Source organism: Mesocricetus auratus, unplaced genomic scaffold, assembly GCF_017639785.1.
Source record: "Mesocricetus auratus isolate SY011 unplaced genomic scaffold, BCM_Maur_2.0 Super-Scaffold_100014, whole genome shotgun sequence".
NCBI classification, from domain to species: domain Eukaryota; kingdom Metazoa; phylum Chordata; class Mammalia; order Rodentia; family Cricetidae; genus Mesocricetus; species Mesocricetus auratus.
In genome coordinates, this window is record NW_024429197.1 from 20,930,985 (window position 1) to 20,952,516 (window position 21,532).

The following is a 21,532-nucleotide window of genomic DNA, read 5'->3' on the forward strand; positions in this document are numbered from 1 at the left end:
GGGCTTTGTACATGGGTGTTCAGCCATCTCTGCAACCCCAAATTCTTCTTATATATCTACTGAAATGATACATGGTTTTCTCTCATTTACCTAGCGATTTTTTGTCGCTTCCCCCCCCCCACTTCTTTTGAATTGTGTACTGCTAGTAATTGTCTTAGTTAGGGTTTCTACTGCTGCAATGCAACACCATAATCAAAAAGCAAGTCGGAGAGGAAAGGGTTTATTTTCCTTACACTTCCACATCATAGTCCATCATTGAAGGAAGTCAGGACAGGAACTCAAATAGTGCAGGATTCCAAAGGCAGGAGCTGAGGGAGAGGCCATGGGTGGGTGTGGCTTGCTCTCCATGATTTGCTCAGCCTGATACATATACATACATACATACATACATACATACATACATACATACATGAAACAAGCTTGTTTTATATGTCAATCCCGGTTCCCTCCCCCCTGTCCCTCACTGATCCCCTATCCCATCCCCTTTCTGTTCCCCAGGGAGGGTGAGGCCTTCCATGGGAAATCTTCAAAGTTTGTCATATCATTTGGAGCAGGGCCTAAACCCTCCCCCTTGTGTCTAGGCTGACAGAATATTCCTCTATGTGGAGTGGGCTCCCAAAGTCCATTCGTGTACTAGGGATAAATATTAATCCACTGCTAGAGGCCCCATAGATTAACCAGACCTCCAATCTGACATCCACATTCAGGGGGTCTCAGACAGTCTTATGCTGGTTTCCCAGCAATCAGTCTTGGGTCCATGAGCTCCCTCTTGTTCAGGTCAGCTGTTTCTGTGGGTTTCTCCAGCCTGGTTTTGACCCCTTTGCTCATTACTCCTCCCTTTTTGCAATTGGATTCCAGAGTTCTGCCTCCATCAGCTACTGGATGAAGGCTCTAGGATGGTGTATAAGATAGTCATCAATCTCATTGTCGGAGAAGGGCATTTAAGGTAGCCTTTCCGCTCTTGCTTAGATTGTTAGTTGGGGTCAACCTTGTAGATCTCTGGACATTTCCCTAGTGCCAGATTTCTCTTTAAACCTATAATGGCTCCCTCTATTATGGTATCTCTTTTCTTGCTCTCCTCTATTCTCCCCAACTCAATCTTGGTCTCTCATGTCCTGTCCTCCCCTCCTCTTTTCCCCTTCTCTTTCCCCTAACTCTCTCTCCCCTTCCCCATGCTCCCAAGTAGCTCAGGAGATCTTGTCCCTTTCCTCTTCTCCAGGGTATCATGTATGTCTCTCTTAAGGTGGTCCTTGTTTCCTAGCTTCTCTGGCGATGTGGGTTGTAGGCTGGTTCAACCTGCTTTCTTATAGAACCCAGGACCAGCAGTCCAGGAATGGCACCACCAACCATGGGCTGAGCCCTCCCTCAATTGATCACTAATTGAGAAAATGCCTTACAGCTGGATCTTATGGAGGCATTTCCTCAACTGAGGCTCCTGACTCTCTGATGATTCTAGCTTGTGTTAAGTTGACACACAAAACCAACCAGTACAGTATAGACCCTGTCTCCATGATTTCTTTTATATTTATTACCTGGTTGTTTAATGTTTCACTGTTTTCTTTTTAAAACCAGTGTTTATGCATCTTTAACCGTGGTCTACCTTCCAGTGCTATCCTACATCAAATCTAACACACAAAGTTTACACACTTCCATTTCCTGGTCCTATTCTTTGTTCTGTGATTGTCATCTATTTTACTTCTACAGAAGTTTTCTGCTTTATAGTTGTTTCTCAGCTTTGCTTTTTGCTTTTTTTTTAATGGTGAAGATCAAACTTAGGGACTGGCATGCACAGGATATAACCCTTCCAACCACAACTGCAACCACATATGTACCCCCTTAAAATGGAACTTATTTCCTTCTTGAAATAGAGTATGTTTCCCTGGATGACCTAGAATTTCCCATATGAAACAGGCTGGCCTCAAGCTCAGAGATCCACTTGCTTCTGCCTCTCCAGTGCTGGGATTACAGGCACATGCCACACCACACAGCAAATGTATGGTTTTATATACATTTATATACATTATATGAGTACTCTGTGTGTGCACATGAGCTGGTGAGAGCCAAAAGAGGGCATCAGAACCCCAGGAACTGGAGTTGTGAGTTGCCTGGCGTGAGTGCTGGGAACAGAACCCTGGAACCCTCTGGAAGAGCACTAGGTACTCTTAACCAGTGAGCCATCTCTCAAGCTTTTGTTTTTTGATATATGATGATTATCAAATTAAGAGAGTTACCTAGGAGGATTTTATTATAAGTAGGATAAACCCTTATGTCTTTTCTGCATTAGGATAAACACATTTTCTCCTTTAATCTATTAATGTAGTAAATTACAGAGATGAATCTTTGTAATAATAATGAAACATCTTGCATGCCAGGGTAAACACTTTTCGGTTATACACCGCTTTAGTAATTGTTGGAATTCACAGTTCGTATTTAGGATTTTCACATCTTTTAGAGGCAGGGAGGGCAAAGAGTGCAGCTGAGGTTAGTGACTATTGCATGCCCAGTAGAACTTGACTACTGTTTGTTGTTTCTGTCAGGTGTGGCGGAGTCAGCTTTATGCCTGAGTGACCTTAGCCCTATCCCTCCTGTCCTCTCTATTTGGGTGTGTTCTGTAGAGTCTGGGCAGACAGAAAGCTTTGAAGGCCAGTAAGCAAGGGCCCCTGGGAGAACATACTGGAAAGCCAACTGACCAGTATGTTTCCTTGGTGCAGGAGTATTGCTGTGCAACTAAGTTCCCAGGCAGGGGTCAGAGACCCAAGTTCATGCCTTTTTCTGAGCTGTAGCTCTCTTCTGCCTCTCAGCCAAGGCAGCATCCCCCTTCTCTTTAATTACCCAGAACCATTTTCTTTCCTGAAGACCAGCCTCAAGCTTGGTGGCAGTGGTGCATGCCTTTAATCTCAGCACTCGGGAGGCAGGGGCAGGCAGATCTCTGTGAGTTCGATGCCAGCCTGATCTACAGAGCCAGTGCCAGGACAGACTCCAAAGCCACACAGACAAACCCTGTCTCAAAACAACCAAAAACAAAACAAACCCCACCAGCCTCAGAAAGTCACACACGAAACCAATTTCAAATGAACTTTAATTTTTTTTTTGCTGCCCAAATACTGTACATGCAGAAGCCATGTGAAGAATTTTCTCCTCAAGGGGATTGGCAAGGACGTTGTCACATGAGACAGCCGGCATTCCCTCCCAGCTGTCCACCTGCCATCCAGGAGCCGCAGTTTGGAAAGACGCTGCACACAGAAACTGCAGAGAGCTCAGATATAAAAGGCTAATTACTTCTTATCTAAACAGTGTGCTTGTCAGTCCCTAACAGCTCTCGCTCTCTTTCTTTGCAGGATGCATTTGGAAATTCTAAAAAAGGGGTTCCTGCCTTCTGTGAGTTTCCATGCTACAGGAGTTGCTAGAAGTCTCAGGTCTGCTTTCCCTGAGGAAGAAGCCACTCTGCCTTCTTAGATAACGTTTGGGAGAAGATATTTGGGAAGGAGAAGTGGTTTTAAAAAGCCAAATACTTGGAATTTCCTTCTCTCATCCCACCAGAGAGAATTCCTTTTAAAGGCTCCAAGTGCCCCCTCTTCCCGGGCTGCCATCTAGAAGCAGAATGAGAAATGGCCTTACTCAGGATACAGCAGAGATGGTGACATTATGGCACCTTGGAATCAGTCATTTCTCACCAAGACCAGAGAGGTGGGGGGGGGGGCTACAAAGAGGTGAAGCCATGTTTGTGGGCTCTGGGGTTCTTTTGCCAGGAGCAGTATGATCAAATGAGGACCTGCTCCAAGCACAAGAACCTGGCCCTTACCGCCCTCACCACCCAAGCAAGCTATAGACTTCTGAAGCCTGGAGGGAGCCATGGAGCAAACAGCTAATGCTCTGATGTTACAGATGAGGGCACCAAATCCCGGTGAGGAGTCTCGCACAGGTCACAGTTTCTGGCAAAAAGAGGGGGGAGGGGTACAGAACAGCCATCCCTGTCCAGGTCATTGGCTAATGGGGCAGATGCTCAGTTGTCCCTGGGATTCTCAGATCCAGGGACCCTTCCTGGCATCATCAGTATGAACTTCCTGGCAGGTCCAAGAGCCTGTCCCTGCGGGCAAGTGTCCAGCCAGAACCAGTTTCTCCAAAGCAACACTCACGCTTTTCAAGGAGCACCTGCTGAGACAGACTAGGCCCTAGGGAGAAAACAGGTCTGTCACTCACACGGCTTGGTTTTTCCGTACAGGCACAGCCATGCTGGGCCCACAGAAGCCCAAACTCAGGGTTGGGGGAGGGGAGTTGCTTTGCTACATGGAAAGATTAAGCCCTTTGTCAGAGAACAAGGACCTTCCCTTGGGATGCCAACTTCTGATCCGTGTTTGTCCAGCTCCACCGACAGAGCTGGTACCCAAGGAGGCCAAGTCGCTCTCTTTGGCATCACTGACATTGCTCTGAGATGCTCAGGCACTCTCAAAATGACCCTTTCCCAGCCAGGCCAGGCTGATCCTGCCACCATCAAGCCACACCTGATTGGACAGGGCTCCCCTGCTCTCTGATGGTGGCTGATCTCCCCAGCCTCTTAGGACCTGGGCTAGAAGCAGACTGGAGGGAGAAGGCAGGGAAGGAGTCTATGTTTCCAGCTCCTCTCTGATCATCCCGAGGAAGACGATGCAGGAGAGGCGGCGTATTCAAAAGAACGTCTTTATGTGTCAGGACAGTGGAGACAACTGAGGAGCAGGAGAGTAGGAGGTGGTAGGGAAGCAAGCCTCTTCTCGTCCACCTCCCTGTGGCCACGACAGAAATGCTGCTGGACAAGCTTCCGGCCCTGCAGGAAGTACCACATCTCCCCACGCAGAAGACAGCAGCCTCGGTCAAAGGCAGCGACTTCTTAAAGAGTTTGCACAGTGCTGGACGCAATCGGAGAAACACAGAAGAGCAGCCTTGCTGGGTGCCACTGCTTCCTAGGCCAAGGGTGGTGGAGAACATGAGGTATCAGGAGCTCTGGGTCCCCGGGGGAAGCAGAACCTGCGGTGTGAGGCCCCTGGGTATGACAGGGCTCCTGGGAACACAGTCGAGGATTGTGCTACATTTCATTTCCAAAGAAATGCCCGGGAGGGTTCAATTGTCTTTTAAAAAACAAAAAACAAAACAAAAAAAAAAACGAGGCTGCTGGTCTCCCCCAGGCTGGCAGTAAAGGAAGTGCTGGCATGCTTCCCTGGTTGGGGGGTCGAGCCCCTGGGAGAGTTAGCTTGACCCCAGTGCAGGATCACCCCGGCACCACCACCCCTGCTTCTCTAGAGCTTTCCTTGGTTCTGCCTCTACCTTGTGGCATGCTGGCATTGCCAGGACCACCTGAGTAGGTGCTCCTCAGTAGAGCTGGGTGGGAGGAGAGACTGGGTGAAAGCTCCTTTGCGACTGGTTCTTCCCCAAAGGACCAAATGTCCCCTTCCTTGTCAAACCAAGACCTGGCCCATTTCCTGGAGAATGTTTCCTATCACAGAGTCCCATCTCTGACTTCCTTGTAGGGAAGGAATCTGTGGGAAAGTGGGACAGGCTGAGCAGGGCAGAAATACAGAGCCATGTGCTCTGAGTCCCTCATCACTGCCACAGCCCAGCATCGTGGCAGGGCTGCTCCTGCCTAACTACAGGGCCGATGAATCTGGCCTGCGTAGAGGAGACGGGATGACTGCCACCGGGGCGGGGGATGAGGTGGCCTGTTGGTAAAGGACCTCACAAAGACCCAGTTACTTCTTGACTCATTGTCCTTTCCTCAAAGGGCAGCTGGCTCCCAGCCCAGGCAGGAGTCACACTCCTCTTCTGGGACAGGGCTATCTCTAGAACGGCATCCTGGTAAAGCCCTGAATCCAGGGTGCTGAGAAACAGCTTTAAATCCAGCCTCTCTATCACATGTACACACTAGCCTTACACAATGGGCAAGAATCTAGGCGGGATTATTTATTAAAAAGAGTGAATTCCCCAAGATCAACTGGGGGAGGGGGTTACCTTCCACGAGAGGGGTGGGACAGCTAAGTGCCCAACTCCTAGGCAGTTTACAGCCACTGACTGTAGGCAGGCAGGTTAGCATGAGTTCCCAGCACATCACCCCTTCCTCTGGCTCTAGCACACCCCCATGCTGACCCTCTGCTGGCCGCTCCCACTCCTGGAGGTGACTTAGTGCCACACCCGCAGAGGTCACTGGCCCTCCTCCACTCCCGATGGTTTTCACACCATCCAGAGGATAACAGCTTTACAGGCGAACACACTACAAGCAAGATGAAAACAGCCTTTTCCAAGCCAGCTTCTTTCTTGCCCCAACCCACTAAGGTCAGAGGCCAGCGTGCTCTGTCCCGTGACTAGTGATACAGGAGATACATATACTCCCCAGCCAGCAAGAGAACCTCACTGGCTACTACCTCACTACCCCGCCTGCACAGATGCCCTCGGTCCTGTTCACCATCCTCCCCCTCACCCCCAGTTTGTGTGGGGGCTTCTTCACTACCTTGAACTCTGACTACAGGGAGGCCTTTTGGGCTGGCCTGGTTTGATGCACCCCAGCTTTGGTACAAATGGAATTCACACAAGGGCCAAGGGCTTTTCACAGTCACCCTGGTAGCTGTCCCTGCCCAGGTACTTGGGCTAGAAGAGACAGAAAAAGCCTGCCTCTATCCCCACCTCCTCCTTCCTCTTGGACATGGACCAGGGCTGCTTTGCCATCTCCCAGACAGCCTCCAATTCCACCCTATAGCTAAAGAGAGGAGGAACAGATACGGCATTCCGGAGCTAGCCTTTAGTATTAACAACAGCTGCCTCAGGCGGGAGCCCAGGCACTAGTCCCTCCGACAGGGTTCTCAGTGGTTGGGAGGAGCCCCAACCAGACAGGGGGAGGGGTGGTAAAGCAGAGGCAGTAGGTGCCTAGTGCAGGCCACTGCCCAAAGGAGCAGGGGACCACTCAAAGGCTGGGAGGTGGAGGGGTGAGTATTGCTGGTACAGAGCTGGTGACAGAGGCACCCGAGTGCAGAGCCAGGCTGGAGCCCTGGTGTGTCAGAACCCCAGCTGGGGACTGGTGTCTACAGATGAGCAAAGGAAGCAGAGCCCTGGAAGAACAGCTTCATGCAGCTAACCCCAGGTCAGACAGGATTCTTGACGGTAGCTCAAGACAATTCAGCCTTAGCTCTCCTTACTCCAGCAAGCAGCCCTACTCATGACACCTCTTACCAAGCCATGCTCCTTCAGAGATATCACAAAAGGGGACAGGCCCATCCTTGATGCCTGAGAAGGCCATCTGCTTTGACAGGCAAACCCCTGGGTCCACTGGGGGAGCTCCTTTGGCATGTGAGAGCACACTCCAGAGGAGGAGAGGCCCTAGCATGTCCTCTAGGTGTCTGGTCAGCACCCTGGAACTCAGCTCTCCTGTACCTGGCCTGTAAGAAGGTGTCAGCTCCAGGGAGAGAAACATTCTCAAGGCCTCTCTTCCCCAGACATCCTCTGGCTTTCCTGAGGGCTGGGTCAGGGCACTGAGTGAGCATGCCCCATGCTGTGGAATGCATTCAATGGGATGACCACCAGCGTGGCTGGGTAGGGAGAAGGGATTGGATTTCTAGAGGGAACCAGGTATGGTCAGCTGCAATGGATGCTACATTCCTCAGAAAAGAGCAGCAATGATGGGAGAGGCAAAGAAACAAAAGACAGGACAGAAAATCAAGCGGAGACCATAAGACAACCAGGCCCACCAGTGGCCACACCCTCTACTTCCGCCCCTTGAGACTCCAGGGGCAAGACGTGTCCACATGGTGTACCTTTAGATTCTTTCCAGCAAGATAGAGACATGGATTGCATTCCATGTGTCACCAGGACTGACTGTATCCAGACAAATGGATATAATGTGGTCACACATACACACAGACACACTACAGTCTCCACTGCCAGCTGGGACAAGCCCAGTGGCCAACAGGCATGCAGCAGGGTCAGGGGTCCAGAAAGACACGGAGACTATGTACAGGGGGTGGTGTGCCAGCGGGCTCCCTTCACCCATCAGCCCCTGGCCTCTTGTCCTCAGTGATGTCCTTAGGAGCACGAGGGGGAGGGGCTGGTGGCACTTTCCAAAGAGGACTGGGACAGGCGCCTGGTAAGGGATCCGAGCGTGGAGTCAGCCACAGAGGACGTGGGGAAGAGTTTGTACCAGCCGGTGACAGCGGCATTCAGGTCCAGCTCATCCAACATGATCTGGGCCATACCCATGAAGCATTTGTGGTCCATACGGCCATAGTCTCCCCAGACGATCACCTGGCAGCAGGGAGAGGAAGAGTGAGGCACTGAACCTCCAGGACTGGGCAGTGAGCCCAGGAACCTACCAGCTTCCCCAGGGCACAGATGGGAGAGTCAGAATTAAAGAGTGACATGGGTCTGGACTTTCTGAGCACCTGGGTCACGCATCATCTCAACTGTTGTAACAAGTATTTTTGCCCCTGTGGTTCAGAGACTTAATTAACCAACACAAAGCCCCAGAGTGATCCCGGCTTAGATCCTGGATGGATCTGGTTCCAGGCCTCCCAGCGCCTAAGGCAGCAACTCTCTCCACAAAGAAGCAGAGTCCAGGGTCGAAGCTGCTGGCTGCTATAGACCCGAATAAGCCCCTTGCCCTGTCTCCATCTGGAACTCGAGGAGGAAGAGATTAGGCTCAATGATTTTTCAAACATCTTTAAAAACAGACATCTGATATTGGATCTCTAGCCCAGAATCCTACAGTTCTGCCGTTCTTTGGTTTGTAACCCCATGGGCCCTTGCGACAGAACCACCACAGCTGGGAGGAACAGCCTGCTATCAGTTGGACTAGCTGGAGGATTAAAAACATCCGAGGTGGATTCCTGAAGGAGATTATGGGATTCCAGGCTTTTCCTCGGCTTTCCGAGTGCCCCGAGGTGAGCAGCTGCCTCCACGACCCCAACTGGCAGTGGACTTGAGTCTTTAAAACTCAGTCAGAATAATCTTTTCTCTTTTAAAATGAATCTCAGGTGCTTGTTATAAAAAGCAAGACAAGCTTCAGGCAAGGCAAGCCACCACCACTTTTAACTTAGTGAATGACTGCCTATGTGCAAACTCTTTAATGTTTTAAAAATGGGTATGTGCTGGAGAGATGGCTCAGTGGCTAAAAGCCCTGGCTGCTCTTCCAGAGGTCCCAAGTTCAATTCCCAGCAACCACATAGTGGCTCACAACCATCTGTAGTGAGATCTGGCGCCCTCTTCTGGCTTACATGCAGACAGAACACTGTATACAAAATAAATCTTTTAAAAAATGTGTATGTGCATGCAAAAACATCAGCGAAGGTACCCACAGAGGCACTGGGACCTCCTGGACCTGACAGACTGTCCTCTACAACAGCAGTATATGGTCTTAACCCCTGGGCCATTTCTTCTCCACACACCTGACCACAGTGAGTGCCAAGCAGGAATGTGATCTCGGGACTGAGAGAAGAAAACCACGCAGGCCCACGTGAACTCAGTTTTATCTATTGAAGGGGCACAATGAAGCAACACCTCCTCCCCCACGCTCATCAGGAAGAGCCACCCAGACTTGGGCTCAGTTCTGCTCGTCACTTAACTGAGCAGTCCCCATCATCTTTCTGAGACCCGGTGTCCTCATTTGCAAAATGGGGAAGCCACACCTCCTCCCCAGGACCAGCTCTGAGGAAGATATAAATCATTTGCCTAGCAACACCCAGCACAGGTAGGAAGTGGAGGAAGCCAGCCAGGAGAACAGGGAAGCTATTTTGCTATGCTCTGAACCCTCTGAATTGATGGGGAACAAAAGCATGGGCTGTGAAAATAAAATACAGGGGAAGAAGGGGAGGGGAGAGAAAGAAAAAAGGGGGCTAGCAAGATGGCTCAGCAGGTGACATGCTTTCCATAGAAGCTGAAGGACCTCAGTTCAATCCCTGGAAGGAGCCGGGCAGTGGTGGCGCACGCCTTTAATCCCAGCACTCGGGAGGCAGAGGCAGGCGGATCTCTGTGACTTCGAGGCCGGGCTGGACCGACAGCCTCCAAAACAATACAGAGAAACCCTGTCTCGTAAAAACAAAACAAAACAAAAAACCAATCCCTGGAAGGCACGACAAGGTGAAAGAGAATGGACTCCACTCTACACGTGTGCCCTGCCCCATAATGTGTACCCCACACAGTGGTAAAGAAGAGGTGATGTAAATGAATGCACCTGCTTCAACGTTTGACCTGAACTTGAGTGTCTACCCTGTAAACACTAACCTGCAGAACCTTGCCTTGGGGCCCCTCGTCAAATAGCAGAGCCTGCTGGTACAAGGGATCACAAGTCTTCTTGGCCACCTTTGTTTTTTTCTTGGCTACACAAGCCCCGTTCTCCAGCAGGTAAGCCTTGATGTAGGTGGCTGAAATGAAGGAGCACAGTTGGGAGAGATGCCATGGCTTGTCTAGTCTCCACCCTCCAGGTGGTTCTGGTGGGGATGGGGGTAAGGTGGGATGAGCTGGCCCATCTTGCTCACTGGTCTTCCAGGCAAGGTATGAATCACTGCCAACAGCACCACTTCAGGGCACCGGTGAGCTGAGGACTTGCTAGTACCCCATCCTTGCCAGGATCCCTCCTCAAACCTCCCAGCTGCTTACCCTCACTCACCTGGGAAGGATTTGGAGCCTGGTTTGGGGGTCAGGCCCCGAGCTTCGATCACTTCCACCTCCAGCTGCCCGCTCCGGTCCATGATGGCAATGTGCACGTCTCCTGCAAGGGAAAAGATGAGGTCCAGGTGAAATGGCCCTGCAGGGGATGCTCGATATCTCTGGAAAGGAGCAGGACAGAGCAAATGGCACTGTTCAAACTGGTCTCAGGAGATCACTTCAAAGGAACTGAGAAACACTGTGATAGACTATGGGGGCCTGACCCGCAAGAGGCACATGCTTAGGCCATAACTAATGTCTGGCGGACTGGGGGCTTCTACTCCACTACATAGGACAGGCAGTTCTAGGGGCCAGAGCCTACACAGCAGCCCTCAGCCAGTCTCTTTAGTATATGTCAGATACCAAGAGAGTAGCCACACAAAGAGATGCTAAGCTATGAGCCTGCCCAGGCCTTGTTGGACCCTGGACAAAGGGAGCAGATCCTCTGTGTGCTGAAAACTGAGAGCTCATAACTCTGTCCAAAAAGGTAAGGGTCTCTGTCATGCTGACTTGAAGGAACTCTAAGCTTTGCTCATCGTGCATGAGCTAAGTTTAGAATTACACAGTAGTTGTTTGGAACACTCTTCAAATGGGTGAAGAATTATAAACTTGATCTCCACCTCACCAAAAAATCAAATGGGTGAGATTGAATTCAGTCAAGCACCATGGCTAGCCTGTTATTGCTGGTATTGGCATACTTCAGGGGCAGGGATTCACCACAGTCAGAGACACCCTGAAGTCCATCCTTCTCCCTCCAGTGGTTTCTGACCTCAACAAGGAGAAGAAAAGGTCTCAATCTCTATGGCAACATGCTTAACCATGAATGTACACTTGTCTTTCCTGGTTTGAGACACAAGGGGGCACCACACACAAAATAGTCTAGGTTCTGATGGGTCATTAAATACTATAGCAGTGGCTGGCACTTCTCATTGTGTGTAGGGAGACAGGGTTGGGATACTGAACAGTACCAATCAAAATCTTGGAATTAACAAATCCAATACCCAGGGACAGAAGAGTGGACTGAGGGTCTTGTGGACTCCTCTTGTAAGGAAGGAAGGACAGTGCCACATACAGAGTCCTAAACTGGCACGGAATCCCAGCTCCACTCTCTGCACTCACTTCCCTCATTTGCTGTGGGGGTCAAAGGTCAAGAGCCATCAGGCTGGGGCTGAGTAGAGACATCTGGTTCAGACAAAGCTCAGGTCAGACTAATGGGGTAGCCTGCCTGGACACGGGGAGGGGAAGGCTGGAGAGCAGCTAAGATGTGGGCTTTGAGAAAGCTTCCCAGCTTCTAGGAAGAGAGATGAGAACATGACTAAAGGTCCCTCGGTGCCCGACGCTGTTGGGAGTCACAAGTCCAATTAGCCACAGCTTCTAAGGAGAACATTAAAATGCTTTACAGAACGTATCTCAGAGGAGTCAGAAAAGGGCTGAGAGATTGGAGAACCAGAGCAGGGATTACTGATACCGTTTTGTTCCCCAAGGCTCAAAGAAGGGGAGTGACTGACTTGTCCAAGGTCAGAGAAGCTAAATCGACTGGAGCCAACACTGTGACTCAGTTTACACAGCAGGGAGGCGGGGCAGTCTGGAAAGCTGGGGCTGAGCAGTGAGGAGAGGGAGGCTGGGACTCCTGTCCCTCCTGCTGTCTGCCCTACCATGCAAGGACCCTCTTGAGCACCTTCTGCTGTGCCCCCCACACACCCTGCTTGTCCTTCTTCTGCAAGACTTACCCATGGGGGGCGTTGCCAATGTTTGTCGCCCCACAATCTGGGCTGGTCCCAGGCCATCCAGAAAATCGCTGAACTGACTTTCAGCTCCAAGTCTCGTGGGAAAAATAAAGCTGCAGAAGGAAGCAGAGGACATGTGAGGGTAGCCAGTGGGCTAGCCACGGGGACAGACGCAGAGGTCTTGCACCCGGGAGCTGGGCCTCCATTTCTTACCTATACAGTGTGACTATAATACTCTAACTGGGAGTGAACACTTATTCACTCTTGCACATTGAGGAAAAATATGTCAGGCTTTGTGTTTCAGACTGTGTACCTCTGGCCAACCTAGAATTCACTGGGTAGCCCCGGCTGGCCTCAGATTCACGACAATCCTCCTGCCTTAGCCTCCCAAGTGGTAACAAGCAGGTACCACAGTGTCTGGCTTGGAGAAAGACACTTTGATATCATTAGAGAGACCAATGAAGATATGTAAGACATCAAATCCTTATGTTTAATTATTCTTTGAGACAAGGTCTCGTGCACCCCAAGCTGGCCTCAGATTCATGATGTAGCCAGGTTGACCTTGAAATTCCTGATCATCATACGTCTGCCTTCTGGGATGACAGGCATGTACCAGCAAGTCCAGTTTATGCAGCGCTAGGGACAGACACCAAAGCTTCACGCATGCTGGATGAACATGCTACCAACTAAGCTGCATCCCAGTCCAAGCCCCAGAGATTTCTTAAGTGAGCATTAGAGGGCAGGGCTTGCTGGACACAGGCATCCTGAGAGCATGCCAATGCCAAGAATGAGAGACAAGCTGGATGGACTCTTACTGCCTGGAATGAGTTCCAAGAACTGAGGTTTGATTTTTTTTTTTAACCAGAAACTTAAAATCCAAGTCAATAAGGTGAGAGGGTTCTCAAAACGGCAGCAAAGACCAAAATAACCTAACGATGAGGTTGAGATGAATGGCAGGTGATTGTGGGTGGTCCATGACTGGAGGGGAGGGGGCTGGAAATAGTAACAAGAAAAACTGACAGTGATTGAAAGCAGGCCAGCTGCCAGCAACGCATCGAATGTTCCACGTGCCTTGTATCATTAATCCTTATGGCTGTGTGGTAGGAGTCATTATCCAATCTTACAGATGAAACAGACCTTTCCAAGAGGTAAGAGACTGGCCTTGTCTGCAGCAGGGATGACACCTCGCTCACTGGGGGATGGTGTGGGGAAAAAGTTCTAGACACATGAGATACGAAAAAATGGCAGTAAATTTTGCTGCTGCCTCTGCTGCTGCCAGTGTGTCCTCAGGCCCAGATGTTCTGGGTACGGCCAACAGGGACAGCTTGCTCACGGGCCGATGAACTAGAATATGCAGATCTCTTAGTGGCAGGCAGCCATGAAAGGTGGGTCAGAGAAGAATCTCGTTGGACAGTTTGGAATAGGGACTCCAGTGGTCAGTGACAGGCAGGGAGCAATAGGTTTGTGGGGGGCAGAAGCAGCTTTTCTCTTACAAGGCCACCCCCAGGAAGAGGCTTTAAGGCATCTACTTTTATTAACTATGATCAGCAATAGCCTAGTGTTATTCTTTTTGTGTATTAAGGTGGGTACATATGTGTGCTCTGTGTGTGTGTGTGTGTGTGTGTGTGTGTGTGTGTGTGTGCGCGCGCGCACGCGCAGAGTCAGAGGTCATCATTGGGTGTCTTCTCAATCACTTTCTACCTTAATTGTTTAGACAGTCTTTCATTGAACCTAGAGTTTGTAGATTTGAAGAGATGGGCTGCTAGCAAGCCCTAGGGATCCTCCTGTCTCTGCCTCCTCAATAACGGGATTCTAGGCATGTGTACAATTGCATCCAGTCTTTTCACATGGATGCTGGAGACCCGCCCCCCCCCTCAGGCTCTTGTTCTTGTATAGCAAGCACTTTACTGACTGAGCCCAGCCCTCTCAGTTTTCGGTTTTCCTCCTCCTCTCTCCATCCACCCTCTTTTATTAACTTAATGTCTCTTGTAGCCCAGGCCGGTTTGGAACTCACTATGTAGTTAAGTCTCTGACCTTAAACACTTGGTCCTACCTCCACCTACCAAATGCTGGACTTATAGGTGTGCAGCACCACACCCAGTCCTAGTGTCACATTCCTATGACAATGAGACCTCAGAAGAAATAAAGAGATGTAGACTCAAAGTCTCAGAACTGGGCAGGGGTGGGCGTGGTGACTAGTATACAGTGCGGAGACGATGAATAAAGGTTATGGGATCAAGTGACCTTAGTGTAAACAATGACTTGTGTCTTAAGAATTGTGCCTGTGGGTAAAGAGCCTCTGCCGTTCAGGAGCCTCAGTTCCCTCACTTGTACACGGAGACACTGAGGTTTTCCACGTTCACTCAGGGTGGGCACAAGTGTTAAATAATCATAGCACATGGCTTCCAGAGAGAGTCACTAGCCTGAAGTACCCATCAATGCTCTGGACAAGGTAGGAGGTAGTAAATGACAATGTCTACTTGTTTCCATGCCCCATTTATATCTACAGGTTTGGCATGTGTGGATTCAATCAACCACAGATTGAACGTATGAAGAAAAAAGTGGTACTGCATATAAACAGAATTTTTTCTTATCATTATTCCCAGTCTAGGCTGGGAATTGGTGTGTACACCTTTAATACCAGTGCTCAGGAGGCTGAGGCAGGAGGATTCTGAATTCAAGGCCAGCCTGAACTTTAAGACCTGTATAACAAGCATCTCTATTGCATTTAGCTTAGACTGGGTGTTACAAGTGATCAAGAGAGGATCTGATGGACACAGGAGGATGTGTGCAGGTAGTATACAAACACTATCCAGTTTATTCGAGAGATTCAAGAAGCTCAGGGTTTTAGATCCATGGGAGGTCTTGGAACCAATCCCACAGGGATGCCACGGGCTCACTGTACAGTAGAGTGAGAGACAATAACTAAACATTAAATAAGCTACAGGATCCTGAGACTGAAAATTACAGGGCCCTGATGAAACAGAGGCAGAAAGTCTACAAAGTCTGATTTAGAACAGACCTGTAGACTATCGAAAGCAGTGACTTTAAAATGCTTACTCCAACTCACATGCAAAAAAGAAAGGGTTTGCCAGCACCGCAGCCCACTGTTGACCTATGTGCATCCTGGATGAAGAATTCAAGGTCTCCAGGCGGTTCTCCCCGCTACACAGGCTACATCTGCGTTTTCTATTTCTTTCTCTAATGCTGCTTTTGACCCACTACAGCTATTTTACTTCCTGCCTATGAGTCACAAGGTAAGATGTGACAGTTCTAAAAACATGGATCTAGTCCAATTTTCTTCCTTAATCTCCAAGCAAGGTGATTTATAAAGATTTCACACAACTAAGCCATGAAAATGAGTTTAGGCTTGAAAGGAATTTAGGGTCACATTTTCCTTTCTGCTCGTCTCCCCTGGAGCAGGGTGATAGGAGGCAGGAAGCCCAAGATCCTTCTTGAAGTAAAAGAACAAATGATATTCTCCAGGCCCACTGAGGTGTTCTGTTGGGAGCCATAGGGAGACCTGGGGCCCAGGGACCAGATATCTAGGAGAGGGGAGAGGGAGGCTGGGGCAGGGGGTATGTAGACATCTTGTCTGGAAATGAAATTGTCAGGTGCACGCACGTGCCCTCGGAGCTGTTGCTGTTGGTGCTTCCATCCGTTGACTCCCGGCTGCCCTGACGCGTGACTCGGCTTCGCATCTCCACCGCAATGCCAGTCTCTGTGCTCCGTCGGATATTGCTGCGCAGCTTCTTAGTGGCCCCTTCTGGGGTCCCCAACCCAATAAGAGAGAGGGAACAAGGTCAAAACATGGCCCAGGCTTCTCGAGGGGAACTGTCAAATCAATCCCCTAAACAGAAGCAAGTGGGGATCTGCCAAGGTTGGAACACCACTGAGCTGACCCTAAACTGACCCAGCCCAGGGTAATGATAGAGAAAGATGCCCAGGGACAAGCTATGTACTCAGATAGAAATGCAGCTGTGGGCCGTGCGGTGGTGGCGCATGCCTTTAATCCCAGCACTCGGGAGGCAGAGGCAGGCGGATCTCTGTGAGTTCGAGGCCGGGCTGGACCGACAGCCTCCAAAACAATACAGAGAAACCCTGTCTCATAAAACAAAACAAAAAAAAAATGCAGCTGTGGGCTGGGAGTTCTGCAGCCAGAGGACCCTCCTGCTCCACTAGGTTCTTGACTCTGCCCTTCCTATTCTGTTAAGAGTTGCCCTTTCCTCTCACTTCTGGAAAGCTTGTCTGCTCTAGGATTTCCAGGGTTACTTTGCCTCTTTTGCATATCCTACCAGACCCCAAAGCCCACCTCTCTGCTGCCCCAGAAAAATCCCCTATTGGAAGTCTGACCGTTTGAAATTTGCCTTTTCAATGTAAGTCTAAAGGAGAGCATCACGAATGGCAAGTTGGACCTTGGAAGGTAAAACCGCAGGAGGAGTGGGGTGGCTAGCTTGTCCTGGACTGATGCTGGATTTGAGAAGGCCCACAGCAAAGCCCCCTTCCCCTGCCTCTGTGCCTTCTATTCAGGGGCCTCCAGGCCCTTCGTCAGCCTGACAGGAAACACAGGGCACTTTCCCTCTGAGTAGCACACCAGCCTGCCTGGGTTTCCATGGCAACCTCCTTAGCATTGCAATGTGGTCCCTCTAGACAGCTCTCCTCCTGGGTGGGGAGGGGTAGGGGAGACAGGCTGGGGTTGGGACTCCCCTGCTAAAGCTTGATTGCTGAGCAACTTGATGAGGGAAGTGGCACTCAGACAGAGACTGTATACCAAAGGAGCCATTTGCTGCCACTAGTTATAAGCCCAAGAAAATTGTTAGTTGAATGGTCTGCAAGGGTGCCTAGGGCAGGGTAACAGCACATTTATCCCAAAGGCAGCCAACAGTGGGCTGGGGAGAGAATGCTCAAGTCCACAGCTTGGGAAAGGTAGGTCCCTACTCCTCCTATTTTACCCCACTTACCTTTCAGGAAGTCCCCACTAGATGAGAGACAGCCAGGGGGACAAATACTAACATAGGGTGGTGGAGGGGAGGTGATGAGACCAGGGGACAATGTGCAGAAGCAGATGCTCTCTAAACTCAGCGCCAGCTGTCAGAATAGCTAGCATATCCAGGGATCATTGTCTGTCTGTCTGTCTGTCTCTGTCTCTCTCAAAGTCATTTTAGCTCAGGCACATTTCTCTTACACATGGATAAGACAGACACACAGGAGTGCTGACTATCACATTTATGAATACAATAACCTCATGTATGATATCATGTGTCTATTTACTGTTTATACAAAGTCACACAGGCCCTCCAGGTCTTACATGGATACAGTGTACACTGTCAAACAGGCTATATATATGTGTGTGTGATCTTTAATACCTAGAATTGAGCCCATCTATTCACCACACACAATGTCCTCCCACACATGGCATGTGACCTACCATGGGACTCTCTCTGTCCCTGGCTCCTAACTGCCTCATCCCCTCTAACCCAGTTAGAAGACAGATGGCCATGGGGGGGTGCTTCAAGTCACCCTGCCTCCCCCTCACATCCTCACCCCCTCAACACACGCTCTTTTAGAGGCTGGGAAAGCTCTGGCCCATTTGGAAGTGAAATTACCTTCTTAGATAAGACCTGCCCAACTCAGCGTGAGTGCCCGTGAGTGGGGAACTCATAGAATCCTGAAAGGTCAGAGATGCTTCTCCAGGCCCCTCCACCACTTCCCAGATGAGGGGTCTGTGGTTCTGATGCCAAAGAGCTGGGGCTAGTCACCAGGCCCTCAGACTCCCTGCCTGCTGAGATGCCACCTCCCCTCCCCAGTGTTTCCCCTCTTGGAGGTGTGACTCAGCAGAGATTAAACTCCTGTGTCTTCAGTGCTAGGGGAAAGGTCTCGCAAACTCAAGAGCGAAATCCTCCCACTGGCTTCATTCCTGTCCAGCTTTGGCCCCTGCTGATCCAGGGAATAACTTTATGGTGGTTCTTTCTAGAGAACCGATTCAAGTGGTTGCAATAATTCAGTGTTCCTTGGAGAAAAAATTCCAGGAGCCATTCTATCTGTCCTATCCCATACAAAAGAGGGGCAGTCATGGCCTGCAGCAACATTCTTTGGCTCAGGAGAGAAGGACTCTGTCCTTGGTACTGGACATTTAGAAGGCAGTTGCTTCCACCCAGCATGAGCCCCTGTGGGCTCAGCCTAATTAAGGCCAGGCCAGATTTTACTCAGGTCCTAGGACCCCAAAACTCTGATCTCACTCTTCTTTGCGCCCACAATTTAGAGAACTGACAGATCTCAAAGGAAGTAGGGAGAGAGCATCTTTAGCTTCAATTTACAGAAGAGGAAACTGAGTCCCGACCCAAAAGTGACTTTACAACAGTTCCACGGAGAGCTATGAATCCAGAACTAGCCCTCTAAAGCACAGGATGAGATTTTGGAGGTCTGCAATAGTGCATCATATTGACACACTGGAAGAGGACAGTCAGTCAGGGGACTTGAGGGCCACTGATGTTACAGACTAGACATTGTACTATATGAACTGAGGCAAAGGAACAAAGAGGACGGGGTTCTTGCAAGAAGCTAGGTCTAGGAGAGGAATTCTTCCTGATTCCCTATAGCCCAGCTCTACAGAGAATCAAGCCATTCCACTTGGGGCAACAGGGGCGCCCTTCTGGGATCTTTTCTCAGAGCAGCAATCCCTGGTGAGATGACTACATACTGACCTGTAGTGCCAGAGTCTCCCAGCCAGGATGATGCTCCAAGCTGAGGCATGGGCATACTCAAAGCTTGCATGTATATATGCATGCATGCACACACGCTTATGCGCATGGGAACACATACACACACGCTTATGCGCATGGGAACACACACACAATTAAAAGTAATACAAATTACATCTTTTAAAAAGGCTCAACACTTTTCTGAATGTTTCCTATATGCCATTCATGAGAGGCTGGGTACCTTTGCACATCTATCTTATTTAATCCCTGAATAGCTCTATAAAGCATATATTTTGTCTTCAACAAACAAACAGCAGGCTCAGAGAGGTGAAGCAGCTTGCCTGAACTGTCCAGCGAGTAACTGATGTAGTGTGGCTGCAAAGGCCAGCCTGAGGTTATTCCCCAGAGAAGTGCCTTCTCCTCAGGCTCTGGAAGTCTCACAGATAAATGAGTACATCAGACTGGATGACCTCGAGGGCCCTTCCTGCTATGACATTCAGTGATTAGATGATTCACAGGGACCTGCACTTGGAAAGGCATCTGGGCAAATCCCCTGGCCCCAGACCCTGGGTCTTTAGTCATGCCCTCACATACCACGAAGACAAGGCATCCAGAGGCCCCAGCATCATTCGTATCTCCCAAGGCAGGTCTTCCTGGAATCTGCTCCCACCCCAGACTGCTGCTGTCTGAAGCCATGGTAGATCCCTGCAATGACTCCCAGTGACTCAGGTCTTGCCTTGGCCTTGGAGACTGTCTCTCCCAATCACTTTGCATGCAAGACATCTTTGGGTCTGGATCTGGATTCCAACAGCTCCAGGACTTTTTTTTTATGAGATAGGGTTTCTCTGTGGCTTTGGAGGCTGTCCTGGAACTCGCTCTGTAGACCAGGCTGGCCTCGAACTCACAGAGATCCGCCTGCCTCTGCCTCCCGATTGCTGGGATTAAAGGCATGCGCCACCACCGCCCGATGCTCCAGGACCTTCTAACCTTAATCCCCCAAGTTGGTTTTATCCCAGCCTTCCTTGTCCCAGTCCAGCTCCCCACCTCCCTGCTCCCTAATTTGAAATCTATTAACTTCAAGACCCTCCCCATCTTGTCTCTCCCTGAGCAGAAAGCACATGGGAGCCAGAGTGCTGGAAAAGACCATCATTAGTGTTCCTGTAGACAGCTTTGCAAAAATCTATTTTAAGGTCTGGAAAAGCACCCCCAAATACCAGCCCCAATGGGGCATCTTGATGAGCATCCTCCCTGGATGCTCCGGCATTCTACCCTTCCCCACCCCCGTCCAGCTGCCTACTTGAAGGTTTTTGGGGGGAAGTTGTTACTCTGAGCAAAATAAGCAGGAAGAGATTTAAAACAAAGCCAGCTGGTGTCTGGACCAATGCCACAAACAGAGGTCTGGGTGGGGAGAACCAGCTCCTCTGTGATTGGGGGCCACAGGTGGCTGTGTGAGACAAGGTTGGTACCCCCAAGTCTGAACATAACCTCAATTCTGTAGCCAGATGCCTGAAAACGCACACCCTATATATGAGGTATACGTATGGCTTTGTGAGTCACATGTGCATCTAAGTGATGTGGCTCTTTTTGTCTGTGTTCAGAGAACTGTGTTTAGAGTTATTTGTGACCATGGACAGTGTAATGAGAATAACTGGACCCTGCTTTCCTGGTAGCAGAAGTGGCTTGCCTGCACAAATGAGCACTCTGGGTATGTCACTGCAGGGGCCATGTATTTGTGTCTCTCTCTTGTGACTTTGCAACACCTACGTGTGACTGTGTAACTATATTTGTGGGGCTGTTTGTCTTTGGGGGACTGAGAAATGACAAATAGGACAGGACCATGAGCATGTATGTCTATAAAAGTGTGGGGGTCCCTTAGTGTGACTATTTCAAGTAACTTCTTATAAACGCGTAAGTCAGTATTTGGAAGCCGAAGCATGGAAAGAGCAGGAACTAGGAGACACACTGGGGTTCGAGTCTGGACTCCACCATCCTATGCTGTGCAGTCTGGAGTACCTGACTTTCCCTGAGGACTACAGAATATCACACACTCGGGCCCATATATAGCACCCACAAAGTGTGCACCTACCCTCAGTTGCTGGGGACTCAACAGCAGTACACTTCCTCCCTCCCTCTCTCCACACTCTCCCTCCACCTCCCCATCCCTTGGTGTCCACACCCCTCACCCGGCTGGGGGAGCTGCAGTGAGCTTTTGCTCCACTGGGTCAAGCCGACGATAGCCACCATCTTGGCACCCAGGCTGCTTCGCCGTTTCTTGGCTGTGGTGGTCCCGGCCACACCCCCTGCTTGCTGGGATCCACAGATCTCGCCGCTGATGCTGGAGCTCCGTACCACGTTCCTGGAGGCCCCAGCTGAGGCTGGACCAGGCTCCCCGTTAAACATGGTCCGCAGGGCAGCAGGGCTTCAGGCAACTCTAAAGGTTGGTGGGAG

The 21,532-nt window shown here is 50.1% G+C and overlaps 1 protein-coding gene across 3 annotated transcripts in view; it reads right to left on the reverse strand.

The window, feature by feature from the left end:
• Positions 1-3,061: 3,061 nt before the first annotated feature.
• The window catches only part of Rims3 (regulating synaptic membrane exocytosis 3), a 42,886-nt gene continuing 24,415 nt past the window's right edge, over positions 3,062-21,532 (reverse strand). For all 3 annotated transcript variants that reach the window (XM_040756736.1, XM_040756734.1, XM_040756737.1), the window contains exons 3-8: positions 21,268-21,515; positions 16,008-16,149; positions 12,387-12,496; positions 10,619-10,720; positions 10,234-10,373; positions 3,062-8,259 (exon numbers count right to left, since the gene is read on the reverse strand). In XM_040756736.1, the coding sequence (XP_040612670.1) occupies positions 8,041-8,259; positions 10,234-10,373; positions 10,619-10,720; positions 12,387-12,496; positions 16,008-16,149; positions 21,268-21,484 (930 nt within the window). In that variant the 5' untranslated portion in view covers positions 21,485-21,515 and the 3' untranslated portion in view covers positions 3,062-8,040. The remainder of the gene's footprint in view (positions 8,260-10,233; positions 10,374-10,618; positions 10,721-12,386; positions 12,497-16,007; positions 16,150-21,267; positions 21,516-21,532) is intronic.